This window comes from Protopterus annectens, chromosome 3.part0 (genome assembly GCF_019279795.1).
Source record: "Protopterus annectens isolate FY-2018-M chromosome 3.part0, PAN1.0, whole genome shotgun sequence".
Classification (NCBI taxonomy): domain Eukaryota; kingdom Metazoa; phylum Chordata; order Ceratodontiformes; family Protopteridae; genus Protopterus; species Protopterus annectens.
Window position 1 is genome coordinate 551222152 of NC_056731.1, and position 25226 is coordinate 551247377.

The following is a 25226-nucleotide window of genomic DNA, read 5'->3' on the forward strand; positions in this document are numbered from 1 at the left end:
TGATGTGTGTTGAGTTTCATACAGCAGAAAAAGCCAGATGAAGTCTGTCTTTGTCTGTGTGGATGTGTGAGATATATATCCAGTCAGAAATCTTTCCTGTCAGGTTCAAAAGTACTGCTGTGAGAGTTCCAAAGAAACCAGATGCTGGTTAGAGGATGACATCACCTCTAGTCACCTGACTTTGGTACAATGCACACACAGAGATTTGCTAAGGTCTGTGGTTGCATCTGAAAGCTATAACATAATTTCAAACTTTCCACCCTTCCAGGGTTTTCTAATAAACATACACATTTGATCATTTACAACAGTGCAACCTAATATACATGCATACATTCTTTCTGTTCAGCATGACCTACTGTTGATGCATTTTTAACATAAGTAACTTCACAAATATATTTTAACTCAGACATCTGTACAAATCAGTGTGACAGTCAAATAACATAAAATTCTTTACCAAACTCCAGCTAGCTTTGCTGGCATATGTACACATGTACTCTCCCTGGCACAAATGGCACTATCTCATAACATCTCAAGGACATTTCAGTGTTGCGGAACATTCTGAGACAGTTTTGAGTCTTTTCAGGATACAAAATAAATGAAGGTAAAACAAAGGCAATCGCTGTAAACTATTTATCACATAAATTGGTTCAGAAATACCCATATTTATGGGGATATTAGAAAATGAATTACTTAGGAGTATGGCTTAAAAAGGATTATGTTATGGCAACTAAAAATATGTGGGAACAGACTAAACAACAGATAATACAAAAATGCGAAATTTGAAGGTGTTTTTTATGGCTATGGACAGCAAGATGCAAGCAGTGAAAATTGTTTTAGTCCCTTTGGTTTTATATACGTCAGGCTTATTTTTGTCAGCCAGAAGAGAAGAAGTGGATTAGCAATTATTAAAGAGTTGAAGGATTCTATCTGGGAGTGGAAGAGGGCAAGAGTCAAGTGGGATAAGCTGATTCCTCCAATAGAACAAGCTGGTTTGGGCTTACCTCATTTGAATGGGTATTATTTCAGAGCTACACAGTTAAGACTCCTATACATAGCACAAGCAGACAGCTATAATTCAGAGTGGAAAGGCAAGATGACGAAGCAGGGGAGAAGCTGAAGAAACAAGGAGAGACTGGGATTTTGTATGCAGATCCTTAAGGAGAATAACAATAATCATACAGAATATTATATTCATAAAGTACCAGAAAATATTTTAAGAACGAGCCAGCACTGGAATGTAGAAAGCAGATTTTGCCAATAGGGATGACTGCACCTAGGGCAATAGGGGCCTGGAATTTACTGGAGAAAACTGGCAAAGGAGCCAAGGTATTGGGAGCAAATAATCAGAGAGGGAAATGTAATAAAATGAGAAGAGGCCAAAAATTAATTTGGACTGCAAGCTGGAGGAGATTGTCTTCCTATCAAGGATTGATGTCAGAATATAGGCAAAGAGAAAGAAATATGGGGATCCTAACTGAAAGACCAGCACTGCTAGAGATTTTAGTAGAATTTAGAACACAAGAGGCTGTTAAGAAATGGTAATTAGTAGGGCATATAAAATATTACATGATAACTATAGGAATCAATCAGAGGAGGTTAGGAAGGATTGGGAAGAGATATTGGATAAGCTACTCAGAAAGAAACAATGGGGGATATATGTATGGCTCCCAAATATGTAACAAAGTTGAGTAGATTTGGGATCTTTGCTTGAAGGGTTTGTATAGGTTTTTTTATACCCCAAGCAGAATTCAAAGATTTTGTTTCTCCAGTAGATTGCAAATATTGGAGGTGTGATGAGGAAGAAAGAGACAATCTTGAACATATTTTTTGAGTGTGTAATGAGTTGGCAGAATCAGAAATATTGGATGAACAAATTGGTGTAACTAAAGAAATGATTTTTTTTGAGCTGTAATGCAGAATCGGAATTACCTAGACATAGTAAGGACTTGCCAAGTTTGATTCTGCTGGCTGCCAAAAAAAGAAAATAACTAGAAAATGGAAACCAAAGTCTAAACCAACTATATTAGAAGTTGTGAATATAGTAAGATAGATGAAACAACTGGAAGTGGCATCTTTAGAAAAGGGTAGCAGCAAATTATATAGAAAAAATGGGAATTATGGAAATAACACATGCAGAATGATGTTTTGGAGAAGGAATGAGATTTAAGGGAAGTAGGAATTGAATGAGCTATGTAATGTTTGACTGACAATGACTGGATTGCTTATACGAGATCTCTAATGTTTGCAAAAGAAAACATGTCAGTATGGTTTGTTTTCATTTATATAAATGTATGATTGCTTGTGTCATAAGTAATAATTTTATAAAGACATATCTTGATTAAAAAAAAATTCTGCTGGCCTCCTACAATCCACGAGAGAAAACTTGTGTCACACCAGCTGAGTAGGACAAAGGCAGACCCTCAGGAATGGAAAGTAGATTGAGGATCTTCCAAGGTTTTATCCATCTGTTTGATGCTTGTCACATAGACCTCTTTGACTCCTCTCTGAGCAATTAGCTGGCAAATTTCTGCTCCAGGACTCCATGCTAGAAGGCCTGGAAGACAGATGCCTTTTTCCTTTCCTTGGACAAGTATGCTTTTCCACATTGTTCACAGATATAAAGGTACTTCTGAAGATTTAGAAATCTTTACATAAGATTATTGTGGTGATTCTCTTATGGCCCAGGCAACGGATGTCACCCCTTCATTTGGAAATGGCCATGGTCGGTTACCACAAGCTCCCTCACAGATTGGATCTACTGACACAAGAACAAGTGCGTTTGATACACCTTGACCTCAATCAACTTCAACTGCCTGCCTCCCTGCTTGAGTCTTAATTCCCTTTAGTTACCCGTTTACTGATACAGTAAACTCCCAGTTAACCGGCTCCCATGGGGATTGGTAGATGCTGGATAATTGTAGTTTCTAGTTGCTTGAGAGCTGCCATTAAAAATAGGCCTGACTAATACTGTACCCTGTACTATTTGTTTGCTTTGACTTGTTCTTAGGCTGGGGAGAGAGGGAGGGAATGTATTCCTGTCTTCCTTTTTAAAACTCTAAAACTCTAAAAATGTAAGGTATGTTTCTGCGGGTGGGGGACAAAGTGCAACACATGAAAATTGTATTGTATTTCTTAATTTTTTTTTCCTGGTTGCTTGAGTTCCGGTTAATTGACAGTTTACTGCAACATGTTGCAGGTACTAGTGAAGGCAAGAAGGCCTGCTGCTAGAAAATCATATATTAGCAAATGGAGAAGGTTTTCTAGTTGGTGCCAACAGCATAGCCAACACCCATTCAGGCCTAGAGTTTCTCTGGTTTTCCATTATTTGTCAGAGTTACTATTCATTGGCCTTACTTTCTCTTCCGTCAAGGTTCATTTGGTGAATTCTCACATGAAAATGTTCTTGAAAGAGGTTTTGGAGGTGGCTTCTCCTTGGGATCTTAATTTTGTGCTAGAAAACCTAACTCTTGCTCCAGTGGAACAAGCTCATCAGGCTAACTTCATGTTCTTAACAGAAAAAACTGTTTTACTGACTGCTCCGACCTCTGCAAGAAGAGTATCTTGGTTACAAGCTCTTGTGGTAAGTCAATCCTATCTCACTTTCCACAGAGACAGGGTTTCTTTGAGAACTAATACTTCTTTTATCCCAAAAGTGCTATCTGAATTTACTTTAAGCCAAACTATCCATCTCCTTGTTTTCTTTCCTGAACCTAAAAATAAGGGGAAAAGGTTTCTCCATATCTTGGATGTCTACAGACAACTCAGGTACTGTCTTGATAGAGCAAAATCTGTCATATCTTCAGATCAGATGTTCTTCGTGTTTCACTGTTGCAGTCATCACTTTTGGGTTATCTGCTTGCAGTAGCCCAGAGTCGGCCTGATTAACAATGTCTTGGGTCCTGCGTCGGATGCTGTCCCTTCTTCCATGACGTCAGGTCATCAGGGGTATAAAACATGCAGCTGATGCCATTATATGAGTCTTTCTTGCCGTGCGGTGCCAGAAGCAGAAGCAGTTTGCAAGTGCTGGTCGGCCGACTCCTGAAATTTTCATTTTCGAGTTTCAGAACCGAAGTCTTCAACTAAAGCTAAGTACCCCATTGGGGAAACTTTTACTTGTGGAAAGCAAATACCTCATAAAGATTTTCATTCATACTGTATTCCTTGCCTAGGCCCTGACCACGAAGTACTGTGCTGTTGGTTTTGTGCTTTATTTAATCAGCGCACTATCCATCCTCTGTATATTTTCGCCTCTAAATATTTGAGTTCTCGCTTTAATTATCCAGAAATGTCGTCGGTTAGCCATGCAATTACCGGGATTCCGAAAAAACGTAAGGATAAAGACAGAGGCAGGCCGCGGAGGTCCAAAACTGCTGACGACACTTTTCCTAAGCCAGTCGCCAGTTCGCCGGTACTCAGTGAGGTGCTTTCGCAGCTCCTGATACCCGCTACTTCTGATTCGCAGGCCTCTACTGAGATCCATTCAGAATCAGGTATGCCGCATGATGCTTCAACTATGAAACCTGCAGATGTCTGTACCTTGGATGGGTCCAGAGCCACTGTGCAGGCACCGGCTTCTGAGGGTGTATTCAGGCCTACGGACTTGCATATTAAACCGATGCCTCCTTCTTCTTTTAGGCCTAAATCTCAAACCATGCCTAAAAACCGATGCCCAGGCCACATGCTCAGGCCTCTATGCCTAAAAAACAAATGATAAGTATGGCTGAAGATCTTATAACTTTAAACAGGGGAAGCCAGCCTCCCCCTTCTAAGAGACCTAGGACTGAAGTTGTTTATGAATCTTCTGATTTGGATTCTGATTTTTCTGATTCTTCTGATGATCTGGATTTGCCCTTATCTACTTATGAGGATTCTGATGCAGAGGACTCTATTCCCTCTGCTTCCCCTCCAGAAGATTTTTCTTTTGGTGAAACCTTACATACTCTAAGGGAGCATTTCCATTGAAAAAGCCAGGATTTTTCTGATTCAAAAAAGAGGCTTAGGGATTTCTTACTCCTGCCTCAGCATAGGCCTTTAGCTATTCCTCCTGTACTAGACATTGTTGATGATGCTTTTTCGGAATCTAGTTTGGCCCCTGATTCTTTGCCTCCTGCTCCCAGAAAAACCTGATGGATATTACAGGGTTCCTGATTCATACAAGTTCCTTTGTAAAAATCCTATTGCGGATCCAGAGACTATTTCACAGGGACCCAAGGGCATTAAGGTTTCTACTGCTAAAAATCCTACCCCTTCTGATAGAGACTCCAGGACGCTGGATAGATGGGGTAAGAAGGTTTACACTTCTGTAACCTTGGCCATTAGGGCTTTAAGCTGCCAGTTTCATATGTTAAAGTATCAACAACATGTTATTGGATTGCTTAAACAGAAAATGATGTTGATTCCTGACTGTGCAGAAAATAAAGAATTACAGGATTTAATGCATTCTGCTGAACAGGTTGGAAAACATATTTTGCAATGTGGATTTGATTCTTTAGAGGCCTCTTGCAGGGCTGCTGTTACTGGTTCTGTGCTCAGAAGGCATGCTTGGCTTAAGGAGCAATCTTTACTGATCATGTTAAAGCTAAATTGCTGGATGCTCCCTTAAATCCGGACCACCTGTTTGGCAACAAGGCTGAGGAAGTTCTTAAAAAGATGGAAGATAAAGCTAAATCTATGCAAACTGTTAGATTTCTTACAAGTTCAGCCTCCTAGATTTAGTAGGCACTGGCCATCTAAGAATTGGTCCTTTCCAGCCTCTTCAAGGTATTCTCAAGCCAAACCCAGACATAGCAGAAACCCCACATTTCAGTCCCAGGGGACACACAAGACCAAGCAGTGGGGGGTTTCTGCACCCAAATCAGGGAGCAGTAAGACTCCCCCCTATGGAAAACAGTCTCAATGTCTTGCTTCTAAAACTTCGAAGCACTTCCCAACTGAATGCTCCTTTAGGCAGAAAGATTGGTCTGCAGGCCAAAAACTGGGAACTCATTACCCAGGACAATTGGGTTTCAAATATAGTGTCCCAAGAATACAGATTTCACTTCCACACCTTACCAACACCAAGCAGGTGCCCAGATCTACCCCCAAACCAGTGGGCAGAGGCCCAAAAGCAAGTACTGTCTCTCTCAAGCATGGGGGCTATTCAGTTGGTACCAGAAGAGGAAAAGGGACAAGGGTTCTACTTGAGAATTTTCCTGGTACCCAGAAAAGGCAATACATGGCGTCCTATCCTGGACCTTTCTTCTCTAAATACCTTTCTGGTGATTCCAAAATTAAAGATGCTGACTCTTCACCAGCTGCTTCCTATGCTAGGCAAAGATGCATGGTTGGCAACACTAGATTTAAAAGAAGCATATCTGCACATCCCTATCAGGGAGTCTTGCAGAAGATGCCTACACTTCAAAGCAGGCTACATGCACTATCAGTTCTCTGCACTGCCCTTTGGCTTATCTACTGCGCCCAGGGTATTCACAAAGTGCCTAGCTCCAGTCATTGCATTCTGCAGGCAAAGAAATATTCAAATATACCCATATCTGGACGATTGTCTAATTCAGACAGAAACCCAGGACATACTTTTGAATCATCTGGCCTTTGTTCAAAGACTATTGACTTGTCTGGGGTAAACCATAAACAAAAATAAATCACACCTGGTACCCTGTCAACAAATTATATTCCTGGGAGCAAGCTTGAATACAACTTCACAGATGGCTTTCCTCACGCCAGAGAAATGGATTAATTTGACAACCTACTTCAAACAAGTGGCCACAAAAACCCAGCTATCTGCAAGGCAAATACTGCAAGCCTTGGGGTTAATGGCCTCCTGCATTCTTCTAATTCCATATGCAAGGCTGCATATGAGGAAACTGCAATAGTATCTCAAAAGCCTATGGTGTCAACATTCACAGGATCTAGAAGCAATGATTCCTATCATACCTTGCCTACGCCTAGAGTTCCTTTGGTGGGCAGGGGCCTGCCACCAAAACAGGGGACTACCATTCACACTACCCCCTGTCACCCAAACCTTAACAACAGATGCATAAGACTATGCATGGGGTCCCACCTGGCAGGGAAGTGCATTCAGGGCAAATGGAACCCAAGTCAAATGCACCTGCATGTCAGTCAGAAAGAAATGTTAGCTGTGCAGAATGCTCTGACAGCCTTCAAGGACCACATTCTTCCAGGACAATTACTGATAAAGACGGACAACACCATTGTTATGTGGTACATAAATAAGCAGGGGGGGTACACATTCTTACCCCCTCTGCAGACTAGCCATGGCATTGTGGAACACAGCCCTGAGCTATCAAGTACATCTACAAGTTCAATTCCTGCCAGGAAAACTAAATACACTGGCAGACGAACTAAGCAGAAACCTCATGGACCCACACGAGTGGAAACTAGAACCAAGGATTTTTAACATGTTGACAAGCAAATGGGGGAGCCCAAATATAGACCTGTTTGCCTCCTCCCTTGTCAGTTGGACAAGTTCTACACAAGGACTCCCCACAAACAAGCTTGGAAAGTGGATGCTGTGTCCTTCAGCTGGAAAAACCTATCAGTTTATGCCTTTCCTCCTCTGCCTCTGCTCTCCAAAGTACTACTAAAGATCAAACAAGACAAACCAAGGATGATTTTGATTGCACCAGACTGGCCATGCCAACACTGGTACCCCCTTTTGCGCAGTGTGTCACTGTGGGCCCCGTGGCACCTGCCTCAGACTCCTACTCTATTGTCTCAGTAGGAGAACCAGATTCTGCACCCTCAACTTCAAACACTGAATCTAGCAGCCTGGCTAATTACATAATTTCTCCTTTACCATATTCTAAAAGTGTATTAATTCTGGTTTAAGCACTTGGGCTTTCAGGCCTGTTATTTTACATTAAGAGGGTTTGTGGTCTGCACTCTTGTGGGAGGAGAGGCTGGACTCTGCCCTTCTGAGCTGGGAATTTCTGGTTAAAGGCTTATAGTGCATGCATATCTGAACTGCTTCTTACTGAAGTTGGTGCGCCTTGTTTGCTGTGGCATAGACTGGATTCGGGCCTGCTGGATCTAGCTTTGTTTGTGTAACTTGAGCACTAATCCAGGCATTCTCTAAAGTATTCAATTGTATTTATTACTGCTTGGTAGTAACTTGATTAAAGTGTAGCTACCATTCTAAGTCTTTTGGATTAAGCACTTGGGCTTCAGACCAGTTGTTTTACATTAGGAAGGTTTGTGGCATGCACTGTGGTGGCAGGACAGGTAGCTTTCATCCTTCTAAGTTGGGAACTGCTGATTGAGAGCCCAGTGTCTGTTATTCTTAAAGTGTATTAGTTCTGGTTTAGGCACTTGGGCTTCAGGCCAGTTATTTTACATTAGGAAGGTTCATGGTCTGCACTCTTGTGGGAGAAGAGGCTGGACTCTGCCCTTCTGAGCTGAGAATTTCTGGTTAAAGGTTTATAGTGCCTGAATATTTGAACTGTATCTTATTGAAATTGGTACACCTTGTTTGCTGTAGCATAGACTAGATCCAGGCCTGCTGAATCTAGCTTTGTTTATATGCTTGTTGTTTGTTTGCTTGTTATTTCCCTGGAACGCTAATTCCACCTAATACGCGGCTTCTCAGCGCTTCTGTGGATCACTAGTGATATCTGCATTGCTTACTGTACTTATTTCCTTGTTTCACTTGAAAGAAAGTTACTGTTTGTCGTTTTTGCATTTAAGTTACCTGTAACACATTGCACTTAAGTTACCTGGCACTTGCGCGCTAAAATAATTATATAAGTCAGCACTAAAAATTAAAAGCACTACACCCTCACTCCCCAGTGGCCCTTGTTTTCAATTATTAAGGCATTCCCAGTATTATTCTAGCATGTCCAAAGATCAGTTGTCAATCTCCTCTCCGGTCCAGCTGGTGAATCTGGGAATCTTGAGGCAATGTTACAACTGCCTCATGTACACAGACAACCCTCTCCTCCTCCCAACAAATTCCAACACATGTGAGAGAGGCAACCATATAGCCAAACTGGAGGCTAGGCGCTCTCAACTCAGTACTGGCTTAACCAGTCAGGAGGAGAAGGAAACCAGACTCACTACAATTCCAGTCTCACATAGACCTACCACGACAGCAAACCAAACACATAATCACACAAAAACATACTCGGAGGCTCTAAATAAAGATCTGCCTAAGCAGCAGAGACCTCCAAAGCAGACACCCAAGCAACCACTGCCCCAAAACAAAACACGTGCAACACATATCTCACAAAGCCAGTGTGCCGAACAGTCACAGCCCTTAAAACTAAACAACACACCTGATACACTTGTAATAGGTGACTCTATCGTCAGGCACACTGACGTCCCGCTCACCAGGCTGAACAAGAACGGTGAGCAGCCTGTCGGGCGCTAGGATCCGCCACATAATACAAGCACTCAAGTCACTCCAAGGCAAGTACAAATATGACTCAGTCATTGTCCATGCTGGTGTGAATGACCTGAGACGTACCTCCCTGGACTACATGAAAAGAGACATAAAGGAGCTCTCTGAGCATGTAGCCCAGGCCGGTATGACCCTGACCTTGAGTAGCATCTTACCTTCACCAAGAATGATGCCACAATATGAAGACAAGATGATCAATTTCAACAATTGGCTTAAGTACTGGTGTCATTCAAAGGGGATCCAATGCCTGTCAGCTTGGGATGATATGCTCGACAAGCCATGATGCTTCGCTAGGGACGGCTTGCACCTGTCACCCCTGGGCTTTCGGATATTAGCAAAGGCTCTTGCTACCCCCATAGTGCCTTTTTTAGGCAAGGCCTAAAGACAAACCCACCTCCATAGGTATCACAAGGGATAAGAAACTAAGAGTAATGCTACTTAACGCCAGAAGTCTAAACCTCAAGATGCACGCACTCGAAACTCTCCTTAGCATGGAGAACATCGATATCTGTGCAATAACAGAAACCTGGTTCAGGGCTCCCAAGAGCACCCCAGCACTACCAGGTTATACCTCATACCATGCTTTTCGGCCCCAAAACTTGGACCGAACCACAAAAGGAGGGGGAATATCGATATTCATCAAAGATACCCACACCTCCAGGTTGGTAGCAAAGCACGAAGCATCAGAGACTATCCATGTGCAACTAACAGTGGGTAAAACTGCCTTCCAGTTTATAGCCTGCTACAGACCACCCTCCCAAACCCAGGAACCCCACTTGGCCTTTCTGAGAACACTGGAAAATATGAAGGTCTCTCCAAACACCATTATATTGGGCGACTTCAACTACCCAAACATAGACTGGGAGCATTACTCTAGCTCCAACACCCTAGCCCAAAGGTTCCTAGAATTTATAAACTCAAATGCTATGGAACAACTTGTTACCACTCCCACAAGAGGGGAAAACATGCTGGACCTGATCATCACCAACATGGGGACTCTATGCTCCAGACCAGAAGTGTATCCCTCACTGGTAAGATCAGACCATAAACTAATCTCACTGGATATTCACATCCCGACCCCACCCCCTGCCCAGAAAACCACAGTGAAAAACTTCTCTAAAGCAAATTTCACACTCCTCAAAACTGAGGTGGAATCCTTCAAAGCCCCCTGGCCTGTGGAAAATACGGCCCAGACCACAGAATCCTTTATAAACGCATTCTGTGAACACCTTCAGGAATGCATGGATCATGCGATCCCAAATAAAACCAAGACCCAATCCTCCAAAGGCAGACGTCCTGTCTGGTGGACCCCAGCCATAAACAAACTATACAATAGAAGGAGGAAGCTACTAAATGATAGAGCAAAATCCCAAAAATGGAAGGCATCACTGATCAGTATTAGCAAAAACTACGGGCACTCATAAAATTGTCTAAGGCCAGCTTCGAGAGAAAAATTGCACAGGACACTAAGGATAATCACAAGGCTTTCTTTAGTTATGCTAGGAACCTGGGTGGTAGTTCCCAGATATGCTCAGAATTAGTCCAAAATGACAAAAAATACACTGAACCCACAGACATTGCCAACATCCTAGCTGACAGGTTCAGCGCAAACTCCCCCCCCCCCCACCAGAAGGGCAAATATCTATCCCAGCAGAGTGCTGCCCCCCTGACATCTCAGATGCTCAGGTAAGAGCCGCCCTTTCCAAAGCAAAAAACACAGCATCAATGGGACCAGACGGTGTCCCGGGCTGCATCCTACATGAACTCCAAGAAGAGCTAAACCCAAACATAAAACTACTGTTCAATCTCAGCCTTACTACAGGATATGTGCCCAAAGAGTGGCGTACAGCAACAGTGGTCCCTCTCCATAAAGGTGGTGCCTCAACGGATCCTGGAAACTATCGCCCCATAAGCCTGACTAGCTTGGTCTGCAAAGCTATGGAAAGGATCATCATGGACCTCATAAATAAAGATATTGGGGACCTACAGACACTGGATCCTATCCAGTTCGGCTTTGTTAAGAGCAGATCCTGCCTCTTAAACCTGGTTGATTTCTTTGAAACAGTCACCAAGGCCATTGACGAGGGGAAGGTGGTCCACGCAGCCTACCTGGACCTCGCAAAAGCCTTCGATACAATACCCCACTCGGACATTATAGATAAGCTCACCAGCTTAAATATAAACCCCTATGTCACTAGATGGATTGCAAACTGGCTCAAGGACAGAACCCACATGGTTAGAATTGCTGGAGCCATGTCAGACTCCAAACCAGTTACAAGTGGTGTCCCACAAGGCTCAGTCCTGGGACCTCTCTTGTTCGGTATATATTTCTCAGAGGTACAGGCCAACACAGAAGGACTGTGGCTGACCAAGTTCGCAGATGACTGCAAACTGGGCGCCATAATCGACTCTCCAGCCGACACAAGCATCCTCCAAAAGGGCCTCATAGAAACAGACAACTGGTGCCAGAGCCATGGCCTCAAGCTAAATGCCAAAAGTGTATAGTCATCCCTTTGGCAAAAACAAAGTGCCCACAAATTACCACATAGGTGGTAATCCATTAAGTACAGAAGAAGTAATTAGGGACCTGGGGACCCAAGTTGATAGCAATCTCTCATTTGACAACCACGTGGCCAAAGTGGTTAGAAAAACATTTTATATAGCCCACCTAATCATGAAGGGATTCACATCTAGATCAGGGAGGTCATCATGCCTCTTTACTCATCCCTCATCAGGCCCATAATTGAGTACAATGCCCTTTTGGGATGTACCTTACCAGACACCTGCAGCAACTGGAAAGACCCCAAAAGTACCTCACCAAGAGGATCAAAGGGCTCAAACAGATGCCATATGCTGCCCGGTTAAAGAAACTCCAGCTCTACTCAGTGGCATACCGCCTGTTCAGAGGCGATCTGTGCCTGACGTATAAAGCCATGTCCAACCCAGAATTAATGGACATGCTGCACCTCAGAAAATCCAAATCCCATCGAGCTACGCTCGAGAGACTTGAACCTCAGCACTGAAATATATAGGACATGCTGGAGGGACAGATTCATAACCCAGAGGCTCCCTTCACTCTGGAATAAAATCCCAGTCCAGGTTAGGCAGAGTCCCTCATTGACTCTCTTCAAGAGGAATCTTGATGAGTGGATGGGAGATCGTAGGTTTACCCCGGGTATCACTTCTGTGTCACTGTTAGACAGAGGCACAGTATACTAACCTCGAAAAAGGGCATAGCAAAATAAATATAAAATGGGTGGCGAAAGCCAAACACATTCTGGCTAGGCTTATAAATGTCCTAGGGCAGATAGCCTAGTATGAGCCTATGAACCTATGAACCTAAGTAAACCAGTGATGGATATCATTTTAGAGGCAAGGTGGCCTAGTACCAGAAAGTCTTACGCTGAAAAATGGAAAAGATTCTGTGTCTATTACCAAGCTCAAGGGATGAGCACAACAGTGCCCAATTTACCTCAGATTTTACAATACCTAACTGAGATGCTTCATAAGGGCCTGTCTTTCTCCTCCATCAAAATTCACACCTCAGCCATCTCAGCTCATTATAACACAGAACCACCCCTCTTCCACTACTTGAGCAGTTCCTCAGAGGGGCCAAAAATCTACGACCACCCAGGAGAGCTCAACTCCAGCCTGGGACCTCAACTTTGTATTGGAAAAGTTCACCCTGCCTCCTTTCAAGCCATCTGCCACTTCGGACTTAAAATTCCTTTCTTGGAAAACAGCTTTCCTTTTAGCAATTACTTCATCAAGAAGGGTATCTGAATTACAGGCCCTCATGGCAGTGGAGCCTTTCATCATCTTTCATGCGGTCAGGGTGCCCCTCAGGACCAATCCCTCCTTCATGCCCAAGGTGGTATCCAGTGTGGCCCTTAATCAGTCCATACATTTGCCAACTTTCTTTCCTAATCCACAGAACAAAGGGAAACGGATTCTGCACTCCTTGGATGTGCACAGACAACTTAGATTCTACTTGGACAGAATTAAACCTCAAAGGAAATCTGATCAACTGCTGGTGGCATTTGCTGCAGGGGCAGAGGGGAAGGCTATTTCAAAGCAAATCATGTCCAAATGGATAGGCCATTGCATTAATTTCTGCTACAGACACCATGGTAAACCTATCCCACAGGGGATCAGACCCACTCTGCCAGGGCTGCTTCTACCTCCACAGCCTTTCTCAGAGGCATCCCTACCAAGGACATCCTTGAAGCTGCTCCCTGGAGTTCTGTACATACTTTCACCAAGCATTACCATCTGCCAATTTTCTCTAAATCCAAAGCTGGCTTTGCCACTACAGTCTTGCAGGGCCTTTTAGCTGGTCCTAATTCTATTTAAATTCCTCCTCCCATCCTTAGCTTTGGGAATCTATCCAAAAGTGATGACTGCAACAGTGAAACACGAAGAACATAGTACAGTGGTGTACACTTACCATAAATGTAGATGTTCGAGTTTATTCAATGTTGCAATCCTGGTTGCCCTCCCTCCAGCCCCCTTCTTTTCTTGGATGTACCTCTACTTTCTTTTGCTATCTTCAAAAGCTTTTTGGTGTGTTTGCTTTTTTGTTGGAGGTATAACCTTGTATATTTATATATTTAATTGCTTCCCATTTAGGGGGCACCTGACATCTGGGGCAAGACAAACTGATGTAATGGTGTCGGCTGCATGTTTTATACCCCTGATGACCTGACATCATGGAAGAAGGGACAGCGACCAACGCAGGACCCAAGACTTTTAATCAGGCCGACTGAGGGTTACTGCAAGCAGATAACCCAAAAGTGATGACTGCAACAGTGAATACACTCAAACATCTACATTTATGGTAAGTGTACAGAACTGTACTTTTTCCATTTCTTGTGAAGGTAAGAAGAAAGGACAACCTTTGTCAAAACAGATGGTTTCCAAATGGTTTTCATAGGTTCGTAGGGTCATAGGTAGGTACTAGGCTATTGGCCCTAGGGTCTATATAAGCCTAGTCTAAAAGGTACCCTGGCTTTCGTCACCCAAAAAAATTATTTTCCTGTTCCCCTGTCGAGCAGAGCCACAGAAGTGATCCCTGGGGTGAATTTCCTATCTCCCATCCAAACATCAAAATTTTTCTTGAAGAGTGCTAATGAGGAGCTTTGTTTAATATAGATAGGTAGTTTGTTCCAGAGTATGGGAAGTCTCTGGGACAGGAATCTACCCCTCCAGCATGTTCTGTTTATTGTTGTGACAAGGTTTAGGTCCTTAGAGTGTGTAGCTCTGAGGGATTTGGATTTCTTTAAGTGGAGCATGTCCAACAGCTCTGGGTTTGACATAGCTTTGTATGTTAGGCAGAGATCGCCTCTGAGTAGGCGATATGCAACGGAGAAAAGCTGGAGTTTTTTGAGATGGTCTGCGTAGGGCATCTGAGGCCGGTAATCCTCTTTGTGAGGTATTTTTGTGGCTTTTCCAGTTGTTGTAGATGTCTTGTGAGGTACATACCAAAAGGGGCATTGTACTTTATAATGGGTCTAATGAGTGATGAGGAGAGGGGAACAATGACCTCTTTTTTCTTGGATGACAAACCTTTTGTGATGAGATGTGCCACGTAGAAGGATTTCCTGACTACTGTGGTAATGAATGTGATTATCAAAGATGAGACTACTGTCCACCTGTGTCTCAAGGTCTCTTATCACACTTTCTTAGCTTATAACCTGCTGCTGTTCTCTACATAGCAAAACTGTTCCTACAGAGTCGAGGCTAAATCTACTTGGGCCTTGGCTTTATCTGTGACATATTGGAAAGGGATGAATTTGAGAAGTCTTCTAGAAACAGCAACTACTTGGTCCTTTGTATATACTTTTTCAAAGCACTGCAGACTTGTTTCCTTTTCCAGCTCTGGCTCAGGCTTTGCTAGACCACGTTTCAGAGGCTCCTGGACCCTTCCACTTCCACCTTCCAAATGTTGTAAGCTGGGGTAATCTAGCCATATAGCTAAGGCTACTTTAGCAGTGATCAATATGATGAACATAGTATAGTTGTTTAAGTAAACTTACAGTACCTTAACAGTAGATATTTGAATAATAACTGCTGTAGTAGCCACTCCTTCCCTCTATCCCCCTTTGTTTTTTGATTATGTTAGGGTGTGTATATATGTATATATTTTTGCTTCTGGTTATGATGCGTTCAGGATTAGCCGTCATCTCTCAGTTGACATGAATGCTCTGAAGGCCTTGACATACAAACCTTTGTTTTTAGGCACCTCAGCTCGAGCCCTTTGTTCCAATATATAGACTGCAGAGAATTAGAAGCTCCCTTGGTTTCCTCCAATGTATATTCCAAGGTGGGATGCAAGAACTCTTCCTGACTTAGCAGTCTGTGGACCCATCCTTTTTTCCTTCCAGTGCAAATCAAGCACTCATTTTTACAACTCTAGCCCATGTTTAGAGATACTACTACCAGCCATCTCTTCCCTTGATCTCTGGAGGAGATCTGGCACCTTTTGACAGTTGCAGGTCATATTCAGGCTTCTTGCTGCTACCTAGTTCTTTTCCTGAGGTAGCCACATTTCCATTCCGTATTGAAGGTATGGGCATTGGCTAGTCCCCCCACTACCTTTTCCACATGATTATCTATATGCCTGGCATCATGTCACTGCATCTGCACAATATACTGAGTCATCAAAGTCATTATGTTCTAGAATATGTGCTGGAATGTCATGGGGCACCGCTTCCTGCTTGTTTCCTTGCTGACATCCTGGTTCAAATGAACCCTGGTTAATGCCATCTGAAAAGTGTCTTTCTTGTGGCAATAACTGGATTTGATTGCCCAACCAAGTAGTATTCCTCTCCAGTGACTGCAGACTTGGTAGTTATGTGCATTGCAGTATCCCTTTTGGCCATTATCTATTTATTCTCTACCAAGATAATGTACAAGCTCTTTCAATACTCTTGTGCAGCTACACTTTGAAGAAAACCCAGCTGTCCTGCAGTGCTACCTCTGTCAGCTCCCTCATTTGACTTTTATTCACTCCATTGCTGTAGATAGTTGGGTCATATATGCTCACTGGGTTACATTGGAAGCATTTTAACTACAAGACTTTGGCATGTACTCAGACCAGTGGTATCCCACCCTGCCTGTGAAGTCTGCCATGAAGGTTTATTTTGCCCTTCATGGGTTTCCTTATACCCATGTGTATTGCTTGGTACACCTTCCTTGAACAATTGTGCCCTCCTGGGTAAACAGAGGGCATCCTTTTTGCCATTTCATCAACAGTGCTGTACTTCTGGTCTGTTGAGTAGATTCTCATGTCCTCAGGCAAAGATTCCCAACATTTCAAAGTAGTAAACTGGCATCCATTCATCCATCTATGAAAGTAATTGCTTATTTCTTCAGAGGGACCAGACATAGTCCTGTGCCTTTTTTCTGTGTTCTATAAACCATTTCATATAAAACTTTGTCCATTAAACTTTCAAAAATTACATTTTTATTTTACATTAATACAGTCAGACTGACATTGCAGATGCAGCATACATTGCCTTGTCCATGAGTAGTTGAGTGAAAACCTCACTCATTCCCCTTGTAATGTTGGTGGTGATAGCGAACCTTTTGGGCTCGGCGTGTCAAAAATTCAGAAAATGCCTGTCTTGGCTCTGCTGGTGTGTCACCCCCCACCCTGAACAAAAGAGAAACAATTCTTTATATATTCGTTTAAAAAAAAAACACATTCCAATCATGTGCTGCACTGTAGTATAAAATTAAAAGAAAAATAAGTGGCTTGTAATAGAGAAAACAATATGTGCACTGATAATCGGGCTTAAAGTAGTGCACAAAAAATTACCCTACTTTTAATAGTAATTTTGAATTGAACTGAAAAAATACATGGAGTACATTGCATTTGATTTGATTAACATCAAATAATGAACTAGAAATGAATCTGTTCAAACTGAAGCATTTGCAGTGGCAATGCTTTCATTTTGAAGCATGTCAGCACTTCAAAGTTATACCTAGGGGAACACACATTTTTTGTGTGCCAGCAAAAGGTGAAATGTATCCAGAGTTATTAGCCAATTGGCAACAAATTAATTTAGAGGCAAGCATCAAATATTTGCAGCTTTTATTGGATTATTTTAAACCAGAGGAACAATGTCTTGCACAAAGAGTCAGTGCCTTGCAAAGTGATATAGAAGCACAATTTAAAGGTGAACAATACATCTCCAGTCTTGAACTTTTTTGTAACCTGACACGCTTTGACAACAAGTTACAAATGATTAAAACCAGAAAACTAACAAGGGATTTTATTAAACAAGGGCATATTTTTGTTTGGCCTAAGAATGATATAAAAAGAGACAAACCTGCTAATGACACAGCTGTGGGTTTCATGGCTAACCACAGCAGCAGTAAAGAGGCTAAGTCAACAGGTACACCCAAAACATCTGTGAATGCATTACCAACTGAAAAGGAAAAGAAGCAAGGAAAAGTAACTGAACTAATAGATGTTTCACAAGAGGTAAAGAGGAAAAACGCAGTTGTTGTTCAAGCAAAAGTACATGATCCAGATTATGATTCACTAGGTGCTAAATCTAAAGGAACAACAATGTCTGACTCGTTTCTTTCCATGCTTCCACTACCCATAAAAGAAAGAATAAAATACAACAGGCAAAGATCTCTCAGCAGAGGGCAAGAGGAGAAAGATGTCAACTTAGAATGTAACCAGAACCAATTGGTATACAACTTATCGAACTATGTCCTTAAACTCAAACTTCTGTATAAGGAAGATGAGCATGGCATATCCAATACTTTGAGAAAACCCAGCTCATTTATACCTCCAGTGCATCCTGTAATGGATGTATTCTTGAATGTATGTGAAAGAGAACTTTCTGAATATATGCACTCACTACATTACAGAGTTTTTATAACTTAAAGAAAGAAAGACAAGCTCTTCATGAATTAATGGCCAATAAGAAACTGATTCTTAGACTAGCAGACAAGGCAGGTGCAGTTGTTATTCTCAGTTTGAGTGGTAAACATCAAGAATGGAATAGATGCTTTGCTCAGTCTCTACCTGTGAAGTGATAGAAGAAGCCATGGCAAAGGATATAAAAAGACATATAAAGAATACTTTGGAAGATCTCTATGCTATGCAAATCATGATCAATGAGTTGCATCAGTATTTCTCACCAGGGGCAGCAATATCCTAGACCTGGTCATCACCAACACGGGTGACCGATATTCTACACCAGAGGTCAGCTCCTCGTTGGTCAGATCCGACCACAAGCTAATCACCCTAGATATCCACATCCCGCTCCCACCCCCCCATTAGGAAAACAACTGTAAAAAATTTCTCCAAAGCCAACTTCATGCTTCTTAAGACAGAAGTGGCAAACTTCACGGCACCCATACAGATGGACAATAGAGGTACGACTGCTGAATCCTACACAAATGTACTTTATAAGCACTTACACGAGTGCATGGATCGTGCTATCCATAACAGAATCCTGATGCTATCCTCCAAAAAAAGGAAGCCAATCTGGTGGTCTTCTGCCATAAACAAACTCTACAACAGAAGAAAGACACTGTTGCAAAAAAGAGTAAAATCCCACGATTGGAGGAACTCCCTGGTCAGCCTCAGTAAGAAGCTGAGATCCCTCATAAAATCCTCTAAAGCTAGTTATGAAAACAAAATTGCCACTGATTCTAAAGACAACCACAAAGCATTCTATAGCGATGTCAAAAATCTCAATGGCAACACTCAGATCTGCTCTGAGTTACAGCACAATGACACTAAATATACAGAACCAACTGATATTGCCAACATCCTGGCAGATAGGTCCAGTGCTAACTTTACCCACTTCTCACCCCCTAAAGGGCCCATCTTTATACCGGAAGAATGCAAAGTTCCTGTAATCACGGCTGCACAGGTAAAAACCTCACTCTCCAAAGCCAAGAACACAGCATCCATGGGACCTGACAACATCCCAGGCTGCCATCTACATGAACTACAGAATGAACTGGCACTCCACCTAAGTACCATATTCAATCATAACATCACCTCAGGCTTTGTGCCCATTGAATGGTGCACCTCGACAGTTATCCCTGTCCACAAAGGGGGGCCCACAACAGACCCCGGGAACTACTGCCCCATTAACCTGACAAGCCTTGTTTGCAAGGCCATGGAACGTATCATCATGGAACTCGTAAACAAAGACATTGGAGATCTCCAAACTCTGGACCCCACACAGTTTGGGTTTGTAAAAGGCAGATCATGTCTCCTAAACCTGATAGACTTCTTTGAAGTAGTCACCAAAGCCATAGATGAGGGTAAGGTGGTTCACACAGCCTATCTAGATCTCGCCAAGGAGTTCAACACCATCCCCCACTCTGGAATTATAGATAAACTCACTAAACTAGGTATAAATCCCTATGTCACAAGATGGGTTGCCAACTGGCTTACTAACAGAACCCACACCGTGAAAGTAGTAGACTCCAAATCAGACTTCAGACCAGTGACAAGTGGAGTACCACAGGGTTCAGTCCTGGGTCCTCTCCTGTTTCGTATCTACTTCTCTGAAGTACAGGCTAACACAGAAGGTCTTTGGCTAACTAAATTTGCAGATGACTGCAAACTAGGAGCCATAATCAAAACTCCTAATGATGTGGACATCCTACAAAAGGGCCTTACTGAGACAGATGCCTGGTGTCAAAGACATGGTCTCAAGCTCAATGCCAAAAAGTGCATTGTCATCCCATTTGGTAAAAACTCTGTACCCATGAACTACCACATAGGTGGTAGTCTACTTAACACCGAAAGTTTGATAGGAGACCTTGGGACACAGGTGGACAGTAGTCTCTCCTTTGATAATCACATCACCACAGTGGTCAGGAAATCCTTCTACGTTGCACACCCCATCACAAAAGGTTTCTCATCCAGAAAAAAAAGAGGTCATTGTTCCCCTCTACTCATCACTCATTAGACCCATTATAGAGTACAGCGCCCCTTTTGGTATGTACCTCACAAGACATCTACAACAACTGGAAAGGCCGCAAAAATACTTCACAAAGAGGATTACTGGCCTCAAACAGATGCCTTACGAAGACCATCTCAGAAAACCCCAGCTTTACTCCGTCGCATATCGCCTACTCAGAGGCGATCTCTGCCTAACATACAAAGCTATGTCAAACCCAGAGCTGTTGGACATGCTCCACTTAAAGAAATCCCAATCCCTCCGAGCTACACGCTCTAGGGACCTAAACCTTGTCACCACAATAAACAGAACATGCTGGAGGGATAGATTCCTGTCCCAGAGACTTCCCATACTCTGGAACAGACTAACTATTTATGTCAAACAGCGCTCCTCATTAACACTCTTCAAGAAAAATCTTGATGATTGGATGGGTAATAGGAAATTCACCCCAGGGATCACTTCTGTGGTTCTGCTTGACAGGGGCACAGGAAAATAATTTTCTTGGGTGGCAAAAGCCAGGGTACCTTTTTGGCTAGGCTTGTATAGGCCCTAGGGCCAATAGCCTAGTACCTACCTATGAACCTATGAACATCCAGTGATTCCTGTCATTAATGGACTACTGAAGATGCACAAGGATCAACACAACCTCACATTGAGACCAATAATGGTAGGTAATGGGTGGTCTACCAAGCCAATGTCAGTATGGGTAGAGAAGCAATTGAAACCAGCTCTATGCAAAGCACCAGCTGTGCTTAAAGATACACCTCAATTTTTGAATGCTCTATTTGAGTCTATGGATGCAAACAGGGATACAGCTATTTTTTTATTTGTAACCCTTGATGTTAACAACTTGTTTACTGTTATTCCTAATGCACATTGTATACAAGTGGTTAAACATTTCTTGAGTAAACACATCATCCATGACGACAGTATGATACACAGAATCTGTCTGCTACTACAATTGGTTCTGGAAAATAACATCCTTATGTTTCAAGAGAAGATCTACTTGCAATGGTGGGGTGTTGCCATGGGTACACCCTGTGCCAGTTCTTATGCAAACATAGTATTTGGGCTTTGGGAAGAACATATTTTTACTACCAAGAATTTATGGAGAGACAAGGTCATCTTCTACCGTAGGTTTGTGGATGATGTCTTTTTTCTTTGGAAAGGCGATGTAATGTAACGTAGACAGTTTGTCTCATATTTGGAAAGCACCACCAGTTTTCTACGCTTTACCCTGAATTACTCAGATAAAAAGATTGAATTTGTGGATGTTCAGTTATATTTACATGAGAATGGTGAAATGGGGACTACACTATACAGGAAAACATGTTGGAAGAATTCATTGCTTAGTTACGACAGCATGCATCCACGTTATACATTCTCTAATATAGTAAAAGGACAAACACTGAGAACATCCAGACTAATCACTGATGATTCACAACTTGATAGTGAGTTAGAATTATCTGACAACTTTAAACAACGTGGCTATAATAAACGGTTAGTAAGTGACATTGTATATGATGTAAAAAAGATGAAGAGAACAAAAAGCAAAGCATGGTTTAGTAATAAAGGTATGGCATTGGAAAAAGTGAGCAATGAAAACAAGGAGTTTGAACAATGAACAGTAGTGATATAAAAGGCATCTGCAACATTGTGAGAAATAACTGGAAAATTCTACCCAACAATGATGAACTTAGGTTGATAGTGGGCAACTGTCCTAAGTTTCTGTATGAAAGGAATAAAAATCTTAAGCAACTTTTACACAAAACAACTACCAGCTTCAATACAAAATTGCCTGCAAGGGAAAAGGTCGGGACTTATTGTTGCCGGCGATGCAAGGCTTGTAAAGAACTATCCAAAAACAACACTTTCATAACCCGATTACAGGGGTAAGATACCAACCTGAGCTCTATGCTGAGTGCTGCTCTTGCAATGTGATATATCTTGCCAAATATGGATCCTGTACTTGTTTTATGTGGGCTAAACGAACAGAAGATTAAAAGACCTCATACTGCAGCTCCTAAGTGACATTAGACTTAATAAAAATACCTGTGTTTATATCAACACAAGTTAAATAAACCTGAACATAACTTTACTTTCATGGTACTACAGTTATGTGAACCAGATAAAAGAGGGGGTGATATACGCAATCGAACAGAAGTGTCAGAAGCCCATTGGATATCAAATTCACAAGCTGATAAACCCCCAGGGTTGTGGATATCTTCCCCTAAAACCCATTTTGAGAGAATGCAAGCTCAGCCCCTGAAATGGTTAACTTGCTATAAACAAGAGCTGTGAAAAAGAGGAAAGAGGTCTGGTGCAGCTTTGAGTCTGTGATTGGTCAAGTGTTACTTAAAACAGTTAATTATGCTTTACAATTAAATTTATGGTTTTAGCTGTCTTGGTCCTTGTTGGTTTTTTGCTGCTTACATTTGTGATTTGTCTGAACCAAGGTGGGCTTTTATCCTTTGTTTGCTGGGTTTTATCCACTTATTTATCACTTTTTGGTAACAATTTTCTTTTCATGCATTTATGTTCTTTGCTTACCTATATGAAGTTTTTAGGGACTTCCATGTTTATATAACAATGCAGTGTCTTTAGAGTCCTGTCAAATAATGCAGATTGTGCAACAAAATCAATGTACAGCTTCCATCATTCCTTGTTGTTATTGTTATGCATGTTTCAAACATTTCTGTCAGCTATTTCTATGGTACAGATATATAGTATTATTTTTTTTTTCTAATCAGCGGCTTTAACTTGACTTTGCTTTACTGTGATCATAGTACAAGTTTGTATTAAGACATGCCACATTAAATGTTTACATATGGTATAAGGCAGAGTTATACAGTTTTACTCCCTAGGAAGTTTGTGCCAGCCCTGCTTTTATCATATGCCTGGTATAGTACAGCTGCTGTTCTGTTATGCCTTAATACCATTGAGGTTCCTGAAACATTATGAGATTTGTAGTTTACCTGCTTGGAGACAAGTATTTTGTATTGCAGAAGTGCAGTTAAATGTGAAAAGGTCACTAAAGTTTAGGTATTCTACTGAGAATTACTATAATCAAAAACTATTTGTAAATTTAATGATTTTGCCACTACAGATTCAAAATTATGATAATTCTGACCCCATCTTTGTTTTTCTTCAAATGTAATCTTTGATTTGCAGTGCTCATGGACCAGCATCTGACACAGAAAACAGACTTCCAAACAGCAACACATTGAACAGAATTGAATCAGGATTATCAATTTCCAAACCAGCAAGACAGCACTACCTAAGACAGTCCAGATACCTTCCTGGTAAGATAAAAAGCTCAGTCCTAATTGTTTATACTTGATTACCCTGACAAAGAATTTTACTCTCTCAAGTGGAAGAGGTACCATCTTATCTCCTTGGAAATTTACTTTTGTTTTTTTAGAAGTGTGTCATACTACTAGCAACACCATGCTTAATATATGGACATTTGCTATAGTAAAACCAATGCCCAAACAAAAACAGAAAGAACCCAACCTCTCATCACACTATTGCCCAATTTCCATCCTCAGTCATGTGCAAAATCTTGGAAAAAGTGTCTACATTCAATTCACAGAATATATTATTAAGTACCACGTTTTGTTATAAAAAGAAAATGGCTTCTGGCGAAGGTGGAGCATGGCCACAGCCATCTGGTCTGTGATCACTTAAATTCTCATGGCAGTGGACGAAGGTATGTTCTCTGGTGAAAGTTTTATACACCTCAATCAGAGCCTTTGACTTAGTCACTCACTATCTCTTATAATTCACCTTTCAGAACTAGGTATTAGCCCTGATGCCATTCCTTGGTTCCGAAGTTATCTTACTAACTGCCATTTCTCAGTGAATTGAGTCTCCTGCACCCTTCTCTCCTCTCCATTATTCAAAGGTGTGCATCAAGGATCTATTATTGTCCTCTCTCATTTTTTATATACTTCAATACACTTCCACTTGATCTTCATTAACTTCTTTTCCTCCTCTACGCAGATGGCATGGTGCTCTAACTATTTTATTCAAGATCTACAATCTGACTCCATTTGCCTCAGTGAGTAAATTACTACTAAACACACCATACTAAATACATCCAAAACTAAATCTATGCTTTTTATTATTGAAGAAAAACTCAGCAGATCCAAGGAAACTTTATCCTGTGATCACAGCAACCATCCCTTAAAGCAAATCTCCTCTTTCAAGTATCGTAGTCTCTGGTTTTACCCCTCACTCATCTTCCACCTGCATCATGATAATACACATAAAACAAATCCCTTACTTTTCTGGGCATAAAAATGTTCCTCAACCTGAATACAGCCTCCCTCTTATATCAGTAGCCTGTACTAAAATCTCCTACAGTACTCAAACAATAGAAAACAAAATATGTAAATGTATTACACACTCCCCAAGCAATGAACACCACTACATAACACTAAAAAATGACAAACTAGTTCCCAGTTAAACAAACAGCAGACCTGCTCCTAGAATCACAGCTGTTCAAACTGGTCCATGAACATACGCTCCTTCCTTTAACCTCAAAACTAATGTGACATACCCCCACACAAAACCTAAGAAACTTGAACCATTCGTGCTCTCAAGCACACATCCAGTACTCCAAGCTACATGTCCTTGACCATGCATTCTCAGTTCTATGGTCCAAAACTTACACTCCTTCCTTTAACCTCAAAACTAATGTGACATACCCCCACATACAACCTAAGAAACTTGAACCACTCATGCTCTCAAGCACACATCCAGTACTCCAAGCTACATGTCCTTGACCATGCATTCTCAGTTCTGTGGTCCAAAACTGGTGGAGTCCCTTCTACCTGAAATTAACAACTCATTCTCTTATTTCAAGCTCC

General features: G+C 41.8%; 1 protein-coding gene across 2 annotated transcripts in view; it reads left to right on the forward strand.

Annotated features, from left to right (window-relative positions):
• The window catches only part of MAK (male germ cell associated kinase), a 1846682-nt gene that overhangs the window by 1396848 nt on the left and 424608 nt on the right, over window positions 1–25226 (forward strand). For both annotated transcript variants that reach the window (XM_044064971.1, XM_044064972.1), the window contains exon 11: window positions 23527–23657. In XM_044064971.1, coding sequence (XP_043920906.1) covers window positions 23527–23657 — 131 coding nt within the window. The remainder of the gene's footprint in view (window positions 1–23526; window positions 23658–25226) is intronic.